The sequence below is a fragment of the Phaethon lepturus genome, unplaced genomic scaffold (assembly GCF_000687285.1).
Source record: "Phaethon lepturus isolate BGI_N335 unplaced genomic scaffold, ASM68728v1 scaffold7150, whole genome shotgun sequence".
Lineage (NCBI taxonomy): Eukaryota > Metazoa > Chordata > Aves > Phaethontiformes > Phaethontidae > Phaethon > Phaethon lepturus.
The window spans coordinates 52,750-73,686 of record NW_010513965.1 but is presented as its reverse complement, the minus strand read 5'-3'; the positions used below and the strand labels follow the sequence as shown (position 1 = coordinate 73,686).

General features: G+C 36.5%; 1 protein-coding gene across 1 annotated transcript in view; it reads right to left on the bottom strand.

Moving 5' to 3' along the window:
• The window catches only part of CORIN (corin, serine peptidase), a gene marked incomplete at its 5' end in the record, with an annotated part of 96,447 nt that overhangs the window by 43,834 nt on the left and 31,676 nt on the right, over positions 1-20,937 (bottom strand). The window contains 5 exons of the mRNA XM_010291485.1: positions 2,882-2,980; positions 6,560-6,676; positions 7,579-7,689; positions 9,256-9,363; positions 13,083-13,196. Of these exons, the coding sequence (XP_010289787.1) occupies positions 2,882-2,980; positions 6,560-6,676; positions 7,579-7,689; positions 9,256-9,363; positions 13,083-13,196 (549 nt within the window). The remainder of the gene's footprint in view (positions 1-2,881; positions 2,981-6,559; positions 6,677-7,578; positions 7,690-9,255; positions 9,364-13,082; positions 13,197-20,937) is intronic.

Here is a 20,937-nt window from a genome sequence, read left to right as displayed (position 1 = left end):
CAGCAGGAACTGCAGGTGTGGTCAACAATCAAAGTTATTTGATCTGTTGTGATATCTCATGTTTGATTTCTCCTTGATTAGTGTGTGCATCCCAAGATATATTGCTTCCTTTTCACCAGGAGGTAGACAACTTCTCATGGGAGATAATATCTGACCGTAATTGCAAGACACAGAGGAGAAAATGATTGAGATAATTCAATGAAGATATCCAAGATTTCAACAGAAAAAGAATTGATTAAGTTTAAATTTTAAAAATAATTTAAAAGATTTTAAAAAGTGAAGTGTCTTCTATTAGTTTTGTGTTAGATGGATACCCCCCTTCCCATTTCATAACCCTTTCTAAATATTTCTCGGGGGAGAATAATGGTTTGGTTCACAACAGACTACTCCAATCACCTTAGAAGGCTCCTTCTCACCTGAATAGTTTGGTTATGGATATGGATTAGAGGACAGACCTACACAGGTGATATACATAGTAGGCATCTGCTGCAGACCACCTTAGCAAAAGGAGGGGGTAGATGAACCCTTCTTCAGAGAGCTGGAAGGTGACTCATGATTGCAGACGCTGGTACTTGTGAGAGTTTTAATCATGCTGATACCGGCTTGAAGGACAGCAAGTTAGTCTTAAAGGAGAGCCTCCTCAGAGCACAGCAGAACTACATTCCAATGCAAATCCAGTGAAGCAAGCGTGGCATAAGGCCACCTTGGCTGAACGTGGATCTCCTGACCAAGCTCAAATTCAAAAAAGAAATATACAGAAAAGGAGACAGAGTACTTAATTGTAGAGAAATGTAGAGACATTTCTCGAGCATATGAGAAGGGAGTTAGAAAAGCCAAAGCTCAGCCAGTTGAAAACTACAGTTGAAACCACTGAGCAGGGCAAGAAGGAGGCCTCTTTAGTACATTGGCAGCAAAAGGAAACATAAGAAAATTGTGGGTCTGCTACTCACTGGCGCAGGGGAACTACTGACCAGGGACACAGAAAAGACCAAGGTACTCAATGTCTTTTCTGCTTCAGTTTCCACTGAGGAATGTCATTGTAAGGCTGCTTTCTATCATCTTCAAAAGATCATGGCAACCCTGGCACCTGATGACTGATAAAAGGCAAATATCACATCCATCTCTAGGAAGGGCAAGAAGGAGTAGCCAGGGGACTACAGTCTAGTCAGTCTATTCTCAGTCCTCAGGAAGACTATGGACCAGTTCCTTCTGGAAAATATGTCCACACATGAAATAAAAAAGGTGACTGGGAAGAGGCAGCATAGATTTATCATGGGAAAATCATGCCTGATTAATCTGATTGCCGTCTCTGACAAGATGACTGGCTGTCATTCCCTTTTATTCAGCAATGGTGCATAACAACTGGAGTATTGTGTCCTTGTTTTTGGCTCCCCAATTCATGAAAGACATCAGCATACTGGAATGAGGTCCGTGGAGGGCCACCAAGAAGATTAGGGAACTGGATCACATGATCTACAGGCAAAAGTTGGGAAAAGAGGGTTTGTTCAGCCTTCAAAAAGGAAGGCTAAAGAGAGATCTCATTGCTGTTAAAAATTACCTAATGGGAAGATGTAAAGGATGAGAGGCAAAAGTTGTAACACAGAGAACTCCAGTTACATATATGGAAAAAAGGTTTTTACCATGAGAGTGGCCTAGCACTGGAACAGGTCTCCCAGGAAGACTGTGGAATCTCTGTCCTCAGAGATACTCGAAACTCAGCTGCACAAGGTCATGGGCCACATGACTTAATTAGCACTGCTTTGATCAGGAGTTTAGAATAGTTGACTAAAGGTGTGAACTAACTTTCTTCTAATGCATGGTACTTATGCTTGTCCTTTTTCAAAAAATTAGAAGCATTGATAGAAGCACATGTAAAGCATATATGCCCAATCTTATATCTTCACTTTAGCAGCATCTAAAGGCCCCAGCATGAATGTGTCAGGTGACAGCTGCAACTTTAGAGAGACTGTGGAGTTTAGACTAGTTGACCTTGCCATATCCATTCCAACCTAAATGGAATTTACGTTATCCAAGGAAGCTACTATAAAGTACCAGACCATACCTTGCAGAGATAACTGTTCAGCACAAAGCAATTATAGGATCTGTCTACACATCCATATGTAAGTGAAGGCAAATCTGCCCATATGCCAAGGTGACCTGAAGTGATGTGACTGTATTAACACTTCACCAAGTTTTAATTAATTCTGAATAATTCTGAATACAGTTCTGCCCCAGTTGCAAAACCTAGCCCAATATACTTCTTTTGAAGTTCACAGTGCTGCATCACACAAGTGAGAAAGAGAGCTACCCAGAAGCAAGTGTACAGTGGGTACAGGAGGCTTGCATGGAGTGGTATAGTACAGGACATAGAAATGAAGATAGGCAGTGTTGAAGACCCCAATCCTCTCCAATATGTATTGGTCAGAAGAATACTAGCTTTGCCAGTTTGATTATCAAAATTATTCCTTCATAAAAGGCTGAAAGTTCTCCAGTCTACTAAACAGAGCACCATATTTTCTTATAGTTTGAAAATAAACCAATAGCTTCTGCCTTACACTTACACTATGTTGTTTATTTATGTAAACACTAAATGTCATTAAATGTTAAGAAAAAGTGCAACTGTAAACACCGATTAAGAACATACCAAAAATTCGCAGAAGGGAAAATATCTCAATGTCAAATGTTATGAGAATCTTCTGGTATATAAATAAACAAGAGTTATGATGAAACTTTTGTTTCAACTTTGCCCTTTTCAATACTTAGTCATGACACATTTGTGTTAGTAAAATAAAGTATTAAATTACTGTGTCCTACCCTGTATCCTCATTATACTCTAAAACACCCTAAAACAGTGACAATATGAAGCATGTGACCTACTTACTGCAGTTTGTCTGGCTGTTTCTTATCTCACAGAGAGAAGTTCCACAGGGATCAGGACAGGAAGTACATCTCTGGTCTCCTTCCTGACAGAGCATTTGACCTGAGGAAGATAGAAATTTACTATTCTAATTATTTACCAGACCAATAAAAATTACTGGAGTGTAGTGATGAGAAAATACAGCGTTTACATTACAATTAATTATTTCTTTTACATAGCTGAAGAAGTACCCTACAGCATTTCAAGAGCAGTAAGGCAGTATTGTAAGGGAGAAAAGTGTGCAGCACTGTCCAGATATCACTTTTCTTTACCCTTATGTTTAATATAAGAATTTATATCCCAGTTTCTCAGTGAGAGGTATGCATCTCTGAACGTCATTTACCATGATCCTCTGGCAGAGTATGAAAAGTCTTATAAATAAGATTTCAAAAGGAACAATAGGTCCTAGCTGAAAAAGAATACTCTCTGGGAATTATTCTTCAATGCCATTCAGTTGATCTGCTTCTCATTTTATGATTGTTTTGGTGGACAATAAAAATCATCCTGAAGAAAGGTCATCAGAGCTGAAGATTTATTGTCCTCCTTTAGCTTGTTAAAAAACAAGCAACAACAGCAGCAGCAACAAAAAGAAACCCAAAAAGGCTATGGTCCTAAAGATGGAATTCAGAATAACTAAAACCAACACTTCATCAAAAAGTTTCTGAGCACATTACCTGGGCAGTTAATTTCTCTGAAAAATTCCTGGACTTCTCTCTGTCTCATAGTGATGATTGCTCCTTCCAAATCATTAAATTCTCTCTTCCACATGACTTTTGCAAAATCAGTCATTTAATTTACTATTCTGTACACAGTGACTGAACAGTTTGGATTTTATCATCTCATCCTTTTTTAAAAGGTTTATTGCAACTATTGCTTAGTATTTAGTGTACTACCATCCACAAACATTAATCATTCCATCATGGCATCCTTATACTGGGCATATAGAAGATGCTGAAGAAACGTCTTGTTTCAATGACATTGACAACAACCTTGTCCCAAAGAACTGATGATGTAGGCATATCTATTCATAATTATGTGGCTTTACTTCCCTTCATACATGTTATATATTGAAGCAATGGAGGCACTTTCTTTTGCTGTAGCAATTGACTGTCTTATTTTACAGGTGCATCCGATTACAAAATGAACTTTAAAAGTAGGGAAAACCTTTTGGCTTCTAAAGCTATCACAAATCTTTACATTAAAATTAATTTTTAAAGTTTGCTCCAACTCCTTTTTACCCCACAGTGGAACAGTTTCTCAACTCCTTAAAAATCCCTGTGCTACAGTGTAGATTCTTTTGATCCTAGCAGTTAATGCTGAATTTTTATAAACACACTTTACCCTGTCTTTTGAAGGGATCACAGAACTAGATGTAAGTACATCTATATTAGATTTCCATTGTCACAAAATGAATGATAGCAGTAATGTTAATAGATGCCATACCTTAAATGTCTTTAAGGTATGTAGCAGAGGCCATTTTCCTCATTTGAATACAGATGAAGCAGTGGTTATTTGTAAATCCTATATGTATACACTTGTACTATTACACAAGGTCCATGTATCTTTATATAGGCAAGTGGCAAGTCACTACATCTTGACCTCAAATTTCTGTGCTGATTTCACATATTTACTGTGTTTGTTACAAAACCAATATTCCAGATCACTTCAGCCCTAACTTTAGTGCCTCTCTAGAAATATCCAAATTGTTTATTTGTAGAGCAGAGAAGTCTCTGCATTAAGTGTATGTCCTACTACATTTTCTGTAGTTGCTGAAATCAACAACATACATAAGAAATACAAGATAAAGTTACAAACAAAATTCTGCCTTGCTTTTACATGGACTTTGCAAGGAACTAAGGAGGAATAATCCAAATGAAGTCCAAATTCTGCCTACCTTTTCTCATGCAAATTTAGGACAGATAGGATATGGTTGCATAAAGGAAGAACTTTACACAGTATTGCAAAATATTAGACAGCTTTTTGCACATTGAAGAATGAATAATAAGAACAAGGAAAACTTTCATATTTAAAAGCTTAGCAGTTTAATGTTAAGTGGAAAAATCTTTTAGTACATAGTGAGATCATTGACTACATAATTCTCACCCCATTCTATTCCTCTGCATTTAGTATCCTTAAATCTATATCTGTTCATCTTAACAAAAAAAGATTTTTAACCATCTCTTCAACATCCACAGAGGCAAAAAGCAGTGAAAACAAAACACATCAGTGACTTCTAGCCCAGATCATGCATCAACGTTTTCAGTGAAATTCTCTTTTACTTGTGATAAACTAATTTAAAAGGCTTAAATTGGGTGAATTTTAAAAGTTGAAATGGTTGCTTATAGAATGCTCTAAATGGTTTTGTACTTTGCAATTTATCTCATCCTCCTGCCTCATCTCTTTTATATTAAATATTATAGTTTCATTATCAGCAAGAGAAAAGGAGGATCATGGAATTAATAGAATAAGACTCAGGTTGGACATCAGGAAAGATGAAAAACAAAAACTGAGCATTTTGTGAGATTGCACAGTCAGAACTAAGGACGAAACTTGGTCCTCATTTTTTTTAGATTGCCACAGTCAGAACTGGAAGAAATTTCATGCAAGACATTTTTGCAACATCAGCATTAGTTGTGAAAAAGTATAATAGTAATTTCTGTGTTTCAACTTCTCAGTTATTTTTTGGAATGAAGATGTTTAAATTGGAGTAGGAAGATCCTGAGAACTTAATATGAACAGAAGGGATTGAGTAGACACACTTGTGAAGGAATTTCTTCTAGACTGGTTTCCTAAAGAAATGGGGCTTACAGAATCGCACTACGTATTTATCTGATGATTACAGGTCTGTTCTACTCTAATAACTTTTGAAAGGATTGCCCTATTGCTACTACATATGACAGCACTAGAGTTTTCTAAATAAAGTTAATTAATTTTTAAAAATAAAATTCATGAAAGACATTAATAATTCTTGCATTGAAGGAAAGGTTGCAATTTGAACCTATATCTTATCAGAAACAAGAGAATTGCATGTGACAAAGACCTTCAGACGCTGAAACCATCACAACATGACACCATTTCTTTCTGAGTATCAAAATGTACCACAGGACACAAGTCTTTCTGAAATCATGTTCTGGTGCTCAAGAAACTGCCTGGTTTCCTTTTATTTCATACAATCCATTGTGAGACAGCTATTATGTAGCTCTGAAAACTTACATTCTCACACGTTTTCCCCTAGTCACACTAAATCATTAGTTTACTTATGAAAAAATCCTTTCTCTGATTCCCAAGTTCTGATGAAAAAAGAATTTTCATGACAAAATTCCTCCTCAGACACCACCGATTCCTGTGGTAGCAGCTTCTAATTGCTGCAGACAATTTAATTTATTTCAAGTAACAACTGATCATGTCAGATAACCAAAGTGTGCTAAATATCACCTCCATTTCTTGAACTTCTTATATTTTTAAGGAGTAATAAAACTCTGTTTACAACTTCCTGTGTGAAAGCAGACACCAGCCAGCCTTAGCAAGTGTTATTTGAAAGGCAAAAAAAGTAAATGTCAGGCAGCTTTAGCTAAATGCATTTCAGAACGAAGCAGTCAATGGTAAGTATAGTAAGAAGAGTAAAATGAGTGATATCCTTACTTTCACTGCAGTTTTCTTCATCACTTCCATCTTTACAGTCATTGTCTCCATCACACTGGAATGCACTAGGAATGCACTGCCCATTTCTGCACTCCACCAGACCCTGACTATGACATGCTAGAGAGAAAAAAAAAAAAAAAAGACGATAATCTGATCAACTTAAGTTAATGAAGGCCTTAATTACTTTGAACATCATCTTGAAGTTATTTTAGGAGGAGCTGATAACACTACGTAGCACTGAAGGTCAATAGCCATTTTTCATACTATGTAGGGTATAGACTATAGACTACAGCTGTGCTGATCATTAACTACAGGGACTGAAACCATATGTGTCAGGTATTAGCAACAGGCTAAGGTGAAGGTTCAGCTTTTCCAAGAAAAAAAACCCACATCATTTTTACTCATATAAAAATCGTCACCTTTTCTTTGCCCACTTGCTTACATTCCTTTATTCTGATTAGGTTCTTAGATTTCAGGGAAAGTTGTACGATAGTAGCTGCAAGGTCAAGCACTGAATGCCAGCAAGAATAAAAGCAGCATATGTCTTATGAGAAAATTAATCACATTAAAACACGTACTAGTTCCCCAAGACTTGATTTTGCAACCTCAGCAATATTCTAGTATAGTTGTTTTGCAGATATACACCATCATCATTGGAAGTCCAAACTCTGACAAGGTGTGATGGATCACATAGATACACATCAGGAAGCTATCACAAACTCAGAATGCCTAGAGTTTAAGGGGTTATATACATTTATTCATTACTCTTTAATGGGAATATTACAATTAACAAAAAGCTAGTTCTGTAATTAACAAGGCCATGCTGGTACTTCTCAACAATGGCAACAAATGTGTAATTTGCTGCAGCTGTCCACCAGAAGGAATATTTATCAAGTGTGAACTTCTGAAACCAAATAAACTTATAGTTTTACCTTATAAGTAATAAGTATACTACTTATCTTACACTTTTATTATTTTTAAAGAAAGAAAAAACTAATTTAGAAATTAAGGGAACTTACAGCAATTGATTTCATCTGATTTGTCTAGACAGTCATGGTCACCATCACATACCCAATCAGCTGTTATACATCTCCCATCTCCACACTGATGATGTGTCACTGGATTACAATCTAAATAAAATGCAAATTTGAGGAAAAAAAAAGAATAATAAGTTAACATCTGTATAATTTATATTATTGATCAATTGTTCTATGCCTACAAGCTAATCATTCTTACTAATGAGCCATTTTGCATCAGTAAATTACAATAAGACATTTTCTGTACCTGCAGATTTTTTTGCAGATGCTAGTTACATATCTTGTGAATTCTATTGCCTATATAGATAGTGATGCACTCATTTCTTCTCTCAGGTGCACAATTGTTCCATTTGCAAATAATCAAGTTTCTAAGATTTATTAAGCAGATTAAAAGATCTTCTGGCTTCCCATCTCATGGAATGATTTTCAGTTGCCATCAGAAAATCATTCCCTACATTTATCTTTTTACTAAGAAGTAAAAAAAAACCCAAACCAACCCAAGTTTCTAAACTGCCATATTTGGCACTTAATCAGAAACTATGTTTTTTGCATACACTCAGAATTTTCCATAAGAATTATATACAAAGAAATTATGCCAATCTTCATCTTACTCTTTCCATCTAAATGTTTCAACAAATTTAAAAAAGCGTTCTGAGCAGGCTGATTTTACACTACAATAAATAGGGAGTGTAGGTACAGTCAAGTCTCCCAAATCTGCTACGAAACCCATTTATAGCCTGTACAAAAAGTTAGATCTTAAATCTTACATAGGAAAAAACTTTCTCAAGGTAGGAATAGTAGGAGTCAGATTAATCTTTAGAAAAGTCTTTAATCAAAGACCATTTATGAAAAGAAAACACAAAACAATGAAAACTGACAAAAAGTAGTAAAAGATCTTAGAGTATGTTTCATTTGCAGAAGATACATAAAACAAATCTCAGAAAAAAAATGTGCCTTGATTTTTAGTTTTTAAATTCCCTGTGCTTTTCCTTAGAAAAGCAAAAGAACAAAGTCAGAAATAATATTTTAACTTTTAAAGAATGATTTTAGAGTATTTAATTTTTCTCAGGTGTAATACCATGAGCAAAAGTTAGAAAAAACAAGGCTTTCAAATTTTTCCAATATTTACATGTGAAGATTACTTTTTTATGGCAAAACTTCGGTATTTTCCTATGAAAATTAAGTGTAGATAGAAAGACAAATATAACGAAGCAGAACATGCAAAGCTCATTGAAAGCAGGATTTGAAAAAAATAGAATTTGATCATCAAGAAATACAAGTTCAGTATGAAGCTTATGTAAAAACATTTCAGCTATAAAACAGTTGGCATCACCAGTGTGTAGCTTCTTATGGTTTGCTTTATTCTCAGTAAAATTCAGTCATTACCAAGAAAGGAAAATAACATCTTGAATTAGTTTAAAACAAATTGCAAATCAGAATATTTCTTCAAAATACCACTACCTGCAAAATTTGGATTAACCCAGAACTCTCTTTTAAGCCTTTTCAAACTGTGTATAGAATTTGTGAGCTGTTTTTACTTTGCCCAGAAAGAATAACAGCAGGGTACATTACTCTTTTAGTAGTTTAAAGAAAAAGATTGTTGGCTTAGGCAATACTACTATCTTAAAGACTTTAGAAAAGCATAAAACTTTCATTTACCACAGTTTTGTTCATCACTAAGGTCTCCACAATCATCATATCCATCACAAACAAAGGTATAATTTAGGCATTTTCCCGTGTTGCAACGAAATACATCGTCACTGCAGTCTACAAAAGAAATTACATTGGAACATTCATAAAGACTATAAACACTAGAATGTATTGACTAAAACAAGATTAGCTAAAGATACCCTACAATTTACAGGACTGCATTAATACTCAATGTGTAGCAGTTTATTAGACTCTAATATGGAGAACAAGAAAAATCAAAAGCAATTTATAGATATTTTTATTCTGTTCCTACCAATTGCTTTTTTGGTCAATACCATGAGGAGAAAGTGCCCTAGTTACACATATGGACGAAAGTACTTAATTAATTTATACACATAAAGTTCTCGAGAAAGGTTGTGGCTTTCATTGACTAGATTACTAGGACAGTCTTGAGTACCTGATGTGGCTCTTAGGTGGAGCTGAAGCTTCTAACAGCAAAACCAAGATCCCCAGAACCTACTTTTGAGCCTGCCTTTGATGTTACAATGGTTTCAAATTATCTTTATGCTTTACACAGTTTTGAGCTTAGAATTTGGCCTGATGCCATCTCATGAAGGAAATCTTAGCATTGTCAGGCCTAAGTGGGTTAAGCCTTTCTTTCCATGGATGAGACCTTTCAGTAAAGCCCGAATAAATATTCTCTGAGAATATCCAAAATGCTTGAATAATATCAGGTTCAATAAAAACATGGAATCTACATTATAGTTAGGAAAGGGGGGGAGAAGAGAAAACAGAGTTGGTAGTGTCTGTTCCCATTAGAAATAACTTTTGATTACAAACATACAGTTGGGAAGTAGGTTTCACTGCCTTCCTCTAGGCTTTTCCTTCACATCTGACTTTTCCAGGAAGAATGCCAGGATACAGAAGAGCTGGGTGGACAATCTCTCCTTCCTATTGAAGCTATGCCACTGGAACCAAGGAAGTTCTTTGTGCCCTTTCTTACTGGGTTAAGTGGCCATTTTAAACGAGCTCTTTCCTGGACAACATACAGAAAGAGCTCCAAGAGCAGGGACTGGAACACAAGCCTCTCCCCTCAACTGAGATGCTCAACCACTAAACAAGAAAATCATGCTACCGCTTGCTTCTCTTCTCTTGGTGTGTGACTCCTGTGTTCATGATTGCACAGTGGTCCCACTTTGAAAGAAGGGTGTCCTTTTGAGTATATTACACGCTGAAAGGTGCAGCACTCTCCCAGAAGGTGCAGTGGGGTTTCTACCCCCCCAGAGCAATGTCAGCCAAGTGTTCCACCTCCTAGGTGAGTGCTCTAACTTTAAGTTTCTCAAGGCTTTACCAACTTCAACTCTAGATTTTGAACATGAATCACTTCTTTCCTTTCCCCTACAGAAGTATTCACACTTTCTAAAAGTTTCACATCATTTTAGAAAGTCCAAACAGAATTTATAGCACAATGCGAAGGACAATGTTTCAGGACACAAGTAAAATAATATTGCTGAGCCATGAGGTTTGTAGTCAACAGCTAATTTAGCTTTAAAAGAACAAAAGGCATGAAACAGTAAATACCAAAAACCCCAAACTAAATGAAAATTAAGTTCAAGTTTAAGTTCTAGTTTCATGTAAGCAGAACAATAGCCATCTGAGAGTAAAATTCTAAACATTACTTGTTTTGAGTATGCAACAGCGTGAAGTACTCTGGCAACATTTATCCTTACTGATCAGTTTGTAACTCTGACAGTTTCTATGCTTCCATTGTTTCTCATGCAAATGAAACAAAGCTGTTTTTTTCTATGTTGTTTCCTCTGGATAATTTTAGTGTTTAATTTCCATCCATACTCCCATTCCTGTTTACATTCATACCTCTGTAGCTGCAGCAGTGTCCTTTAGGGTATGGCAGCTCTCAGGCCCACACAGACAGCGTAAACAGAAAGAATACAAACTTCCTCACAGGGAAGTAAGATTCATTTGATGAAAATCTAACAGTCTTAACATACATTTTCTTGGAGCGGGTCCAGAGGAATGGAATACCTCTCCTATGAAGAAAGGCTGAGAGAATTGGGGTGGTTTAGTCTGGAGAAGGTGCGGCCTTTCAGTACTTAAAGGGGGCTTATAAGAAAGATGGGGACAGACTTTTTAGTAGCGCCTGTAGTGATAGGACAAGGGGTAATGGTTTTAAACTAAAAGAGGGGAGATTTAGGCTAGATATAAGGAAGAAATTTTTTACAATGAGGATGGTGAAACACTGGCACAGGTTGCCCAGAGGAGTGGTAGGTGCCCCAACCCTGGAAACATTCGAGGTCAGGTTGGACGGGGCTCTGAGCAACCTGATCTAGTTGATGATGTCCCTGTTCATTGCAGGACTAGATGGTGTTTAAAGGTCTCTTCCAACCCAAATTATTCTATGATTCTATAAGGTGATTTAAGGATTTGAGTGTGGCAAGGACTGCAGGAAACACAGCATCTTTTATTAGACAAGCTTTCAGGCAAGTCAGTCCTCTGTCCGTTTTGCTATTTCTGCTGTGTAAGAAGGCCTTATTTGATCTCCACCCCCTCTCCCCAAATCTTACCAAGTATCCTAAAAAAAGACATCCTCTGCCTATAACCCCTGTATCATGTAAGAGACAGGCTTTCTTTAAAAGGTAATCTTAACTCATGAAATTTGTAATGCTTGTTTTTTCAAAATGTAATATTTTTCTTGTTATATTACTAATTTCTTCTTCTCCCATTTCTCATGGAACTTGAGAGCCAGAATCTCATAGGTATTTTTAAATTTTTTAGTTTATATTAAGAACTGAATTTAACATTGACAGGAAAAATTCAAAGATAAACACATACAATATTTTTTATGTAACAAAAATTATATCAACCTCCATTAAATAAATTGCAGGCTATTAAAGGAAAAGCAAGCTCTAGCCTCATTCATATTGAGAGCAGGAGGAAATTGCAGCCTATCCTAGCTAAAATCTATCAGGAACTTCCTTAAAAGAAGCTTTCTGAGTCTTGGAATGCCCAGGCTGTTAAATCACTGATAAGAACAAATCTTTTGGTGTGAATCTAAACTGCACAGTCTGGAACTCAACCCCAAGTCTGACATTTTCCAAAGTCTGAATGCGCAGCACTGATTTGTGGCATCATGTCCTACTATAGTCCCTATTTAGTAATTGTTCCACATTATCCTTTTCTCTTTCTTTTATTTTCCTTTTCATTGTTTTCCTACTGTACATTTGCTCAGCTTTTCTAAAGGTGTTAGTAGTCCAATGACGTTTTTGTCAACACAGAAAAACACACAGGAGCTCTAAAAATACATGCTACCACAGAGAAATAAATAAGAAATTCAGATATTAAACAAGTATATCCATTTTTGTTTTCTACTGCACCCTATACTGGGATTTATTTAAGTAAAACACATCCATGGTTGAGGCCAAGAGAACTTGCTAAACAGATGGTTTTGCGTCTGCTGTAAAATCAGTGCAAAAGACTAGGAAAAAGATCTTCAATTTATTATCAGAAGTGCTCTTCTGTTGCACTTTATTGATCCATTTAAAAAATAAATGCCCAAAAATACTTCTAATTTCCACTGGATCCTTGAAGGAATCTTAGAATCTTCATCCAGGCATAAAATTTGATAGATCAAAAACACATACTGTGGCCAGAGTGAACAAAGGTGAACACATGTGATGGCAACGGAAAGAGTCCGAATGTCAATATACACCAATACAATGCAAAGCTCCTATTCTGTACCAGTAGCCTTCTTTAGTTTCTCACTTTCCCTGAATGGATTCAGTGCTTCAGTGGAACACTGCAAGATTTAGGAAACTTACTGCAATGGAACTCATCACTCCAATCATCACAGTCATTGTAGCCATTACACTGCAGTTTCCCTGGGATGCAGATCCCACTGGCACACAAGAAACTCTCCTCTCCTCCGCACAGTGCTGGAAAAGAGAAGAAAAGAAACAATGCACGTTAAACTTTTCAGGGTAAGAAGAAATAATCAGAAATGAAAGATAGTTAGAACGAGTCTTAATTGATGCACTTAAGCAACAAACACCAAATTAATCAAATTCAAACAAGTGCAAACTCGCATTTCCATCTAACTTTTTTTATTTCAAAAATGGGTATCTAGGCTGAGTTAATCAGGGAGGTTCAATCTACCATTACTTCTAAAAAGCAGCTGTACAGAGTAACTGATAAAAACTGACCTTAGGATGGGATTAAACAAGCTCTTTTTTTCCCACTAAATAGATGCATCAGATTAAATATCCAACTAAAGTTAGAAAGGTGGATCTTTCCAGCCTAGGTGTTCAGGTAAAAGATTACCAGGTTGATTCGTAATGGTGTCATAGCACACACACCTCTCTACAGGGGAAGGATTCCTCAAATGTTCTTATAACTCCCTGAACACTAGAAGACAGTCATCATTGCTATTTGATATATGAGAAATTGAGAGAGTAAAAGAGACAAAAAAACCCCTACAGCTTTAGGTATCCCACTGGAGATACTTTGCCAGGGCCATTATGTTCAAAGAGAGGGAACTCATAACACCTTCCCATTCAAGTCCTTCAAGGCACTTAAATATAGAGATGCAGATCACCATTAATTTGTTTAGGCCTTAGTCCACGCAATAGAGACCAAACTTCCAAGCCTTTGCATTAAAAACATGGCTGTAAAGCATACAGATGGGGAAAGGTATCAAGTGAAAATTACATGGGGTTGCAAAGTAAAGATGTCAAGTAGAAAATCAAATATTCAGTACAGAACCTGGTTGTTGGTTTTGTTCTTTTTTTCAAAAGCCAAATTTAACAGTCAGGCTATTCAACAAAGCTAAACAAAACATTTCACCTCCAGTAGAAGATCAACAAAAAAACCCCCAGTAATTGTACTTTAAGCATACATATCTGAAATGAGAAATAGGTTTCAGGAATGGAGGAAAAAAATCCTGTCACTTTGCCAGTGTAAAGTTATTAAATGTATCCATGTGTGAGAACAGCAAGTTCAAACAATAAAATCTCATGAAAGTTCAAACTTCTACCCATAGAAATTCTATTGTAATTCAAACTTTGTATCCAAATTTGTCAAGAACAATAAAGATCTCTAATTGTAGCTTTCAAACTTTACCACAATGCAAATCACAGGTATGAAAAAACATCACTTTCAGCAGCAACAGATATAGAATCCTTCCTCCATTAAAGTAATTTTGCAACAGATCACAACATAGCTCTATATTTCTCATTTTAAAATGCCTAAATTTGCATTTTTCCTAGTCCTATAGGAGAATTCAGTTCCTATCTCTTCTTCCTTTATTCTCTGAACTTGATGCTTAACAGTCTAGAAAGTTTATTTATAATCTACATCTCAAAAGCAAAAAAATGCATATTGAGTATTCTTACCATAATTTTGTATTCCTCAAAACATGTCTACCAACAAGTATATTCATGCAGAATAAGGTTTAAAATTAAATTAAGAAAAAATAACCAAATATCTAATGATGTAATTTTTAGTAGCATGAGCTTTTACAACATTACTGTCTCTGCAGTAAATGATAGCACAACGGTAACACACTACGTAAATTTCAGATGAAGCCATTAATAAATCAATTACAATGATGATGTTTGTGTCAACATTTTATTTGGTGCTGCACTCAGTAGAATTCCTAGTATAAGGAATTATCCTTAACAGTGAAGGATTAACCACAAAAATGTGTTGATTAAGCACATTCTTGGACAAATAAAAATTGAGCTTAAGTGAAAGATCAGTCCTAAACCCACGCACTGCTAATGTCCCATTTAAACTCTTCTTTCTGGAGCCAACATTTATTTCACTTACAAAAGGAGGGAAAGTTCTTTTTAATCTCTTCCAACAAAGTCCATCGTGAAGTAACTCAGAGCATACAAGTCAGCTCATTTCATATGTCTTCAGAAGAATAGAAATATAAAAACGAAACAAAATGGAAAGCAAAGTGGTGCTGATGAAATCTGGCAGTGTTTCACAAAGCATGCAGATACAATTTAAGGATATAAAAGATGAAAGGTAAAAAGAGATGAGAAACGTGAACTAATAAATATTGACTCTCCCTGCTGTTACATAAATTTTTATCTGCTTTATTTAGTTTTTAAGCCATAGTGTTTCATAGAATTTCAGGAATTCATTATTTAGTGATATATCTTTTGATTTTAGTAAGTGTATCATAAAAGAAAACTTGATGGAAACTTTTTTCTTAAAATCTCAAGCTCATGACTTCTATCTTACAGTGCTTTAGTCTGCCAGGTTATGCCTCTTTATTTTCCACATGTGAAAAACAGAAGAATAGGAGGCCCAAGTGACTTGTCCAATGACAAACAAGGAATCAGGTGAACAATTGAAAGTGGTTTATAGAAGTGTATTCCTAAAAATCTAAACCTAAATCAGAAAATAAAAAAGGTTATCTCCCTGTGATAAAGTAACAAAGTGTGACAAAGTAATCCTTTTCTTGAAGCATGCTGGTCTTCACAACAGTCCCTTATCGGGAATTTTGGCTGTTGGTAGGAGACCAGTATCCTTCAGCCCTGCTGTTGCCTTCACTTTGGCAGGGGACAGTTTGTCAGTCTTTGTATTACTCTAATACCTTTCTCTCTTCTCTCTCTCGAAGCATTTCCAGTGATGACCATGACCCTTTCTAGACCTGGGCCTGAGATGTCCATGGTTTTGTACTATTCCTCAGTTACACTGATTTCTTTTCACTGCTATCCTTCACCTGCAGCTACCAGGTACAACCTACACCCTAGAATACAGCTTTTTGCTGGTTTTTTGCACTCCTGAATCCACCAGGACAACCTGCCCATAGTGACTGTCAGAGCCACGAGTGCACCAATAGGCCTTGAATGGCCTTGAATGATCCTGAGCAGCCTCACCTGGGGCCTCCACCCACACTCTGCCTATAGTCGCAAGCCCCACGTGAGCACTGCTGTAGGTACAGCCTTATATCCAGCTCCATCTCCTGGGTGGCTCCCTTCTATATACACTGTAGCTGGTCTGCAGCCCTAACTTTGGCCTTGATTCCTAGGTGGGCTTGGAGCCAAATTGGAGCCTTGTCACCAGTCCTGTCTCTTGTCCAAACTCCCGCCTGGGCTCTCTGTTTGCACCCTGGACCTGGTTCATCACTTTGCCATGTCTGGGGCCAGCTCTGCCTGCTGCATTCAGGCTCTGCATCCCAGCACAGCCTGACCTCAGCTCCCAGCTTTCCTGCCTGGAGGGAGCAGCCCCTCTCCTGCTGCTGCCTGATAGTGACCTCAGGTCCTTGGCTGTTGGGTTACAGCAGGCTGATTGCTCAGCCTGGCTCCTCGTGGTGCCTTATTTCTGTTAGTCTGATGCTACCTGTCAGACAAAGACATATCTCAACTTCCAACAGCTGCATGATGCCTCTGGCCAGCTATATTAGAAAAATAATAAAATATTGACAGGCAGGTATCCCTTCTCCTCAGTTCTCTGTTATTCTTTCAGTTATTCCAGATGCCATCTCTGCCTTTCCATGATTTCGCAGTACACGTGGAAGACTTCTTTCACCATGAAATTAGTGTGCCCATTGTCCCCGCTCAGTATATTAGGTATGCCACCATTTGCAAAGTGAGTATTCACTTTCTTTAAAACTACGCTTTCCTGAGCATCCTTCAAGAAACCAAGCTCCTAGGCATTAGAATATTAATAACTGGTTTGTTCCCTTCATTAAAAGTGAACACTCATGTTTTGACATTAGATTTTCAGTAGGGTGCAAGATCACCTTCTGTTGTCAATATATTATGATTTTCACAGTAGCAAAGTATTATCTATCTCATGATAACTGCTCTTAAATCTGATGGAAATACTACTGCCTTATTTTAAGGAAAATCCCACCTGCAAATACAGCTAATATTCCCTTACACAGTACAAGTCTCCATCATCCTTTTCCTAAAATTCTTTCTTTTCTATTTTCTGACTTATAAAACATCCCTCATTATTTTGTGGTTGAGAAGGAGACAGAAAATTTCTTCAAAAAACCTCATTACTTTCTCCACTAAAATTGAATTTCATGGCTTGTCTTATTAAATACCATAAGCCTGACTTGATTTTTGATAGTGAAAAAAATCAGCTGCTTGCAAAAAATCCATAAGTGATTGTATTTGTTAAAGATTAGCTGATTGATAAAAGTACTATGAAGAAATTCCATAAAAAAAAAAAAAGGCTAGGCAATGCAAGGTGTTCTTACGGAATAAGGAATCTTTTATGTGTTCCAGAGATAAAGGTTCTCATCCCAGCTCTGCTGCAAACTTTTTGCATCAGCTTGGAGAATTCAGGCAACCTGTGCCTTAGCTCTATACCTATAAAAAGATGAAAAAACTTCTGTTTTCTTGGGCTCTTTGGGGAGAAAAATCATTGGCCTCAGTACTACAAAGTTAATGCTGCAGGAGCCTTATGAAACTATTTTCACACTGATCAATTGTTATTCAATATTTCCCATTTTGGGAAACACCAGGATAGCTCTCAGAGGAACATGACTGAATGCAAGAAGGTCAAGAGGAAAACCTGAAAGATAAATTTCAATGTAAACAATGCCATTTTTGAAATAGAACAAAGCCGTTTAAAACTGACATCAGTGAATGACCCATTTTAAAAGACTTCAGCAGGCAATCATGAAAAGAGTATTACACCTGTTAAATCTGCCCTTGGGACTAAAGAAGGAGCCTTTAATGTGCCTGCAAAAAATATAATAATTTCTGCTGATGATCAGCCTTTCTGTATAGCAACGTGATATTCTTCACAATTTGCCAAACCACTATGTGCACAGTGGATGCTGTGATGTACCACTGAGCACCGGACATGCCTAAACATGCAGAGTGTGTTTTTCAAAAATGACAAATAGCTCCAGCTTGCACTGACTGCAAGTGCAATTAATTATCCAGATTTCCAATTTTATTTGTGGTCCTAGCATAGCAGTCCTTTCTATTACACTATGGCAATGGATACGCACACACACACACTCTCAGCACCTTAACTTTTACTTTTAATTTTTGGCAGCAGGGGATTATTTTTTTTCAACATATTTACATATTTTTCTAAACCTGAAATATTATTTTATCATCCCTGAGAAACAGGGCAATCTTAGACTTAGTCAACTGACACACACATCCTTTTATGAAAAATGTGTTTGTAATAAAAACTTATGTGAATAATTTCAAAATCTTTTCTATTTGATTCCCAGGTGCATTTTCCACTTGGGCAGCACATGATCTTGATTTTGCAATAAAAACATTATTTTCCAGTTGTGTAATGGGGCCATGGATATTGCAGTGAAAGCTACTTATGCATTATCTTTTAAAGAAGGTTTCTAACTTCACAGAAAGGTACTCAGAATACGTAAGAAAATTTAAAACAATTTTTTTCACCTAGTTTGTGACATTTAATGTTTGTGCCTCCTAATCAGAAGCAAGGTATGGCAAAACTACCAGCACCATCCTTTTGCACACCCTTGTAATGAGCTCCTCGGTAGGTTCCCTCACTACCCCCTGTGTAGTGTGGGCATGTTTCCCAACTTCTAACTGAAGAGTTACAGCCTCTATTATACCATCTTGGAAGGGTATTACAAACTGCAAAATATGATAGTCTTAGCAGCAACATAAGATTAGATAGCATTCTCACTTTACAGGGGAAAAAAATGAGGCACTGAGATAGTAAGGTGAAAGTTATAAGAAATAATGAATAATAACGAAAATTGTCCAATCTAAGACATATCAGTATGTGATTATTTTTTTTCTGGAGAGTAAAGACTCTGATGTTATTTTACATGTTCAAAGAATATCTCCTGTAACCTTTACTTGTAGCTGAAAGATGATGTTCCAATTGCAAATAAACCCCAGCTATACAAATGAAGAATCCAGTTAATTGGTAAGTGTGCAAAGAACAGTTGAGAAAATTTTTATTCCAGTGCCTTGCTCAACATTACATATGGTCTCTGTAACAGTGACAGGGAAAGAATCTCATTCTATATTATAACATAACTTTTTTTTAATTATAAGGCAATCTTTTTTGTTTCTCCAGTTCCCTGCCTTATGCATTGCACATTCCAATTGCTACAATCAGTAAACCCTACAGGGGGCCCTAGAAAAAATAGCCATCCTCAGTATGGGCTCTAGTTCCATGTTAGACCAGTGTTTATCCCACAGATGATGATGTCAGGTAAAAATAGAATATGATAACATAATCAAAAGATTGTAATTCATCATACAAGAAAGGCTGTTTGAGGTTGGAAGGGCAACTTTAACTGACTTGGAAATCTTACATTCTTCTAACTTAGGCTTCTATGCAATTTCCTGCATGTTCAAAAAAGAAAACAGCATAAATAGATCAAAAAGAGCCATTAAAGGAACCGTCTTGATTGGCTTACAGATCTCCATCAGCACAGATCTTCACTGGTACTAAGATACTAAGAGAGCAACAATAACAGACTTCTACCTTCTGTGTGAATATGTCAATTTGTCCTAGGACAACAAAGGTAAAAAACAGGAAGAATATTTATGTGACCATTTTTCCTACAGATCAGAAGAACAAAGATTCCGGAGTCCCATATTTAATTCTGGGCTGCGCACAAAAGTGTGTTCAAGCACTTACAAATCATTCTGACTCTCCCTTCCTAATATATCTCTATCCTATTCTGCTCCTGTCCATTCTGATTTCTGTCCCAATCCACTTCTCCATTGCTTCTTACTTAAAGTGAGCATCTTCCTTTTCATCTTGTATGTTATATGCAAACACAAGGAAGAATGAAATCAGTTTTCCTTCTTTCATTTTTAGCACCCAGCAGCAATCAGAAGGAATTTTAAGAAAAATTAATCTCACCTCTTGCAGTCTTCTAATAGGTGATGACTGGGTATGTTTGGTCCAGTCAGTGCAGTGTTTAGGGCAAGGAGAGCACACATACTGTGAACAATGCCTCCAACGAATGTAATTCCTGCTTTCTACCAAGCTTGTGCAAGAAGTTTTCAGAAGATTGACAATTTGATCATACCTCCAAAGATCATATTTTAATGGAAGTTATAGAAGCCTTGTCTTATGCTGTACAACAAAGACTTTTGTTGAATGTTGAATTTTAATATTTGATCTGAAACCTAGAGGATTTAGATATGCAACCATTTATAAGACTTTCTTGAACACAAGCAAACAGCTGCATGCTCAAAAATGCTAAGACTGTTTGAAACAATGCAGAAGGGAAAGAAATAAAACATGAAATACATATCTGAAGTAAAAAAATTATGGACCATTCCATGCAAATTTGCCAAAATTATTAAGTACTGTAAAGGTGTTATTCTAAAGGAATGTGCTGGGAAATGTTAATTATTATACCTCTGTCAATACTTCACACATTTATTAATATAATCATGCAAATATTCACATACACAAACTCCTGAAGGAGAAACAATATTTGGTAAATGAACCCGAAGAAAATGGAAGCAATCCTTGCTGATAGAGAAACTTGCCTGGTTTAGACCTTCCCTAGAAAGGTTTACAATCTGGAAAAGCTTCCAGAATCCCTGACTAAACACCATTGGTGCCAAAAAGTTCTTTATTTTATGTGTGGCTGTTGTACTATCAAAAGTGTCTTTGAGGAGCCAAGACCATTTATGTGCTGTACTTCCCAGCCAGATTACTAGAATGCCATCTATAGAA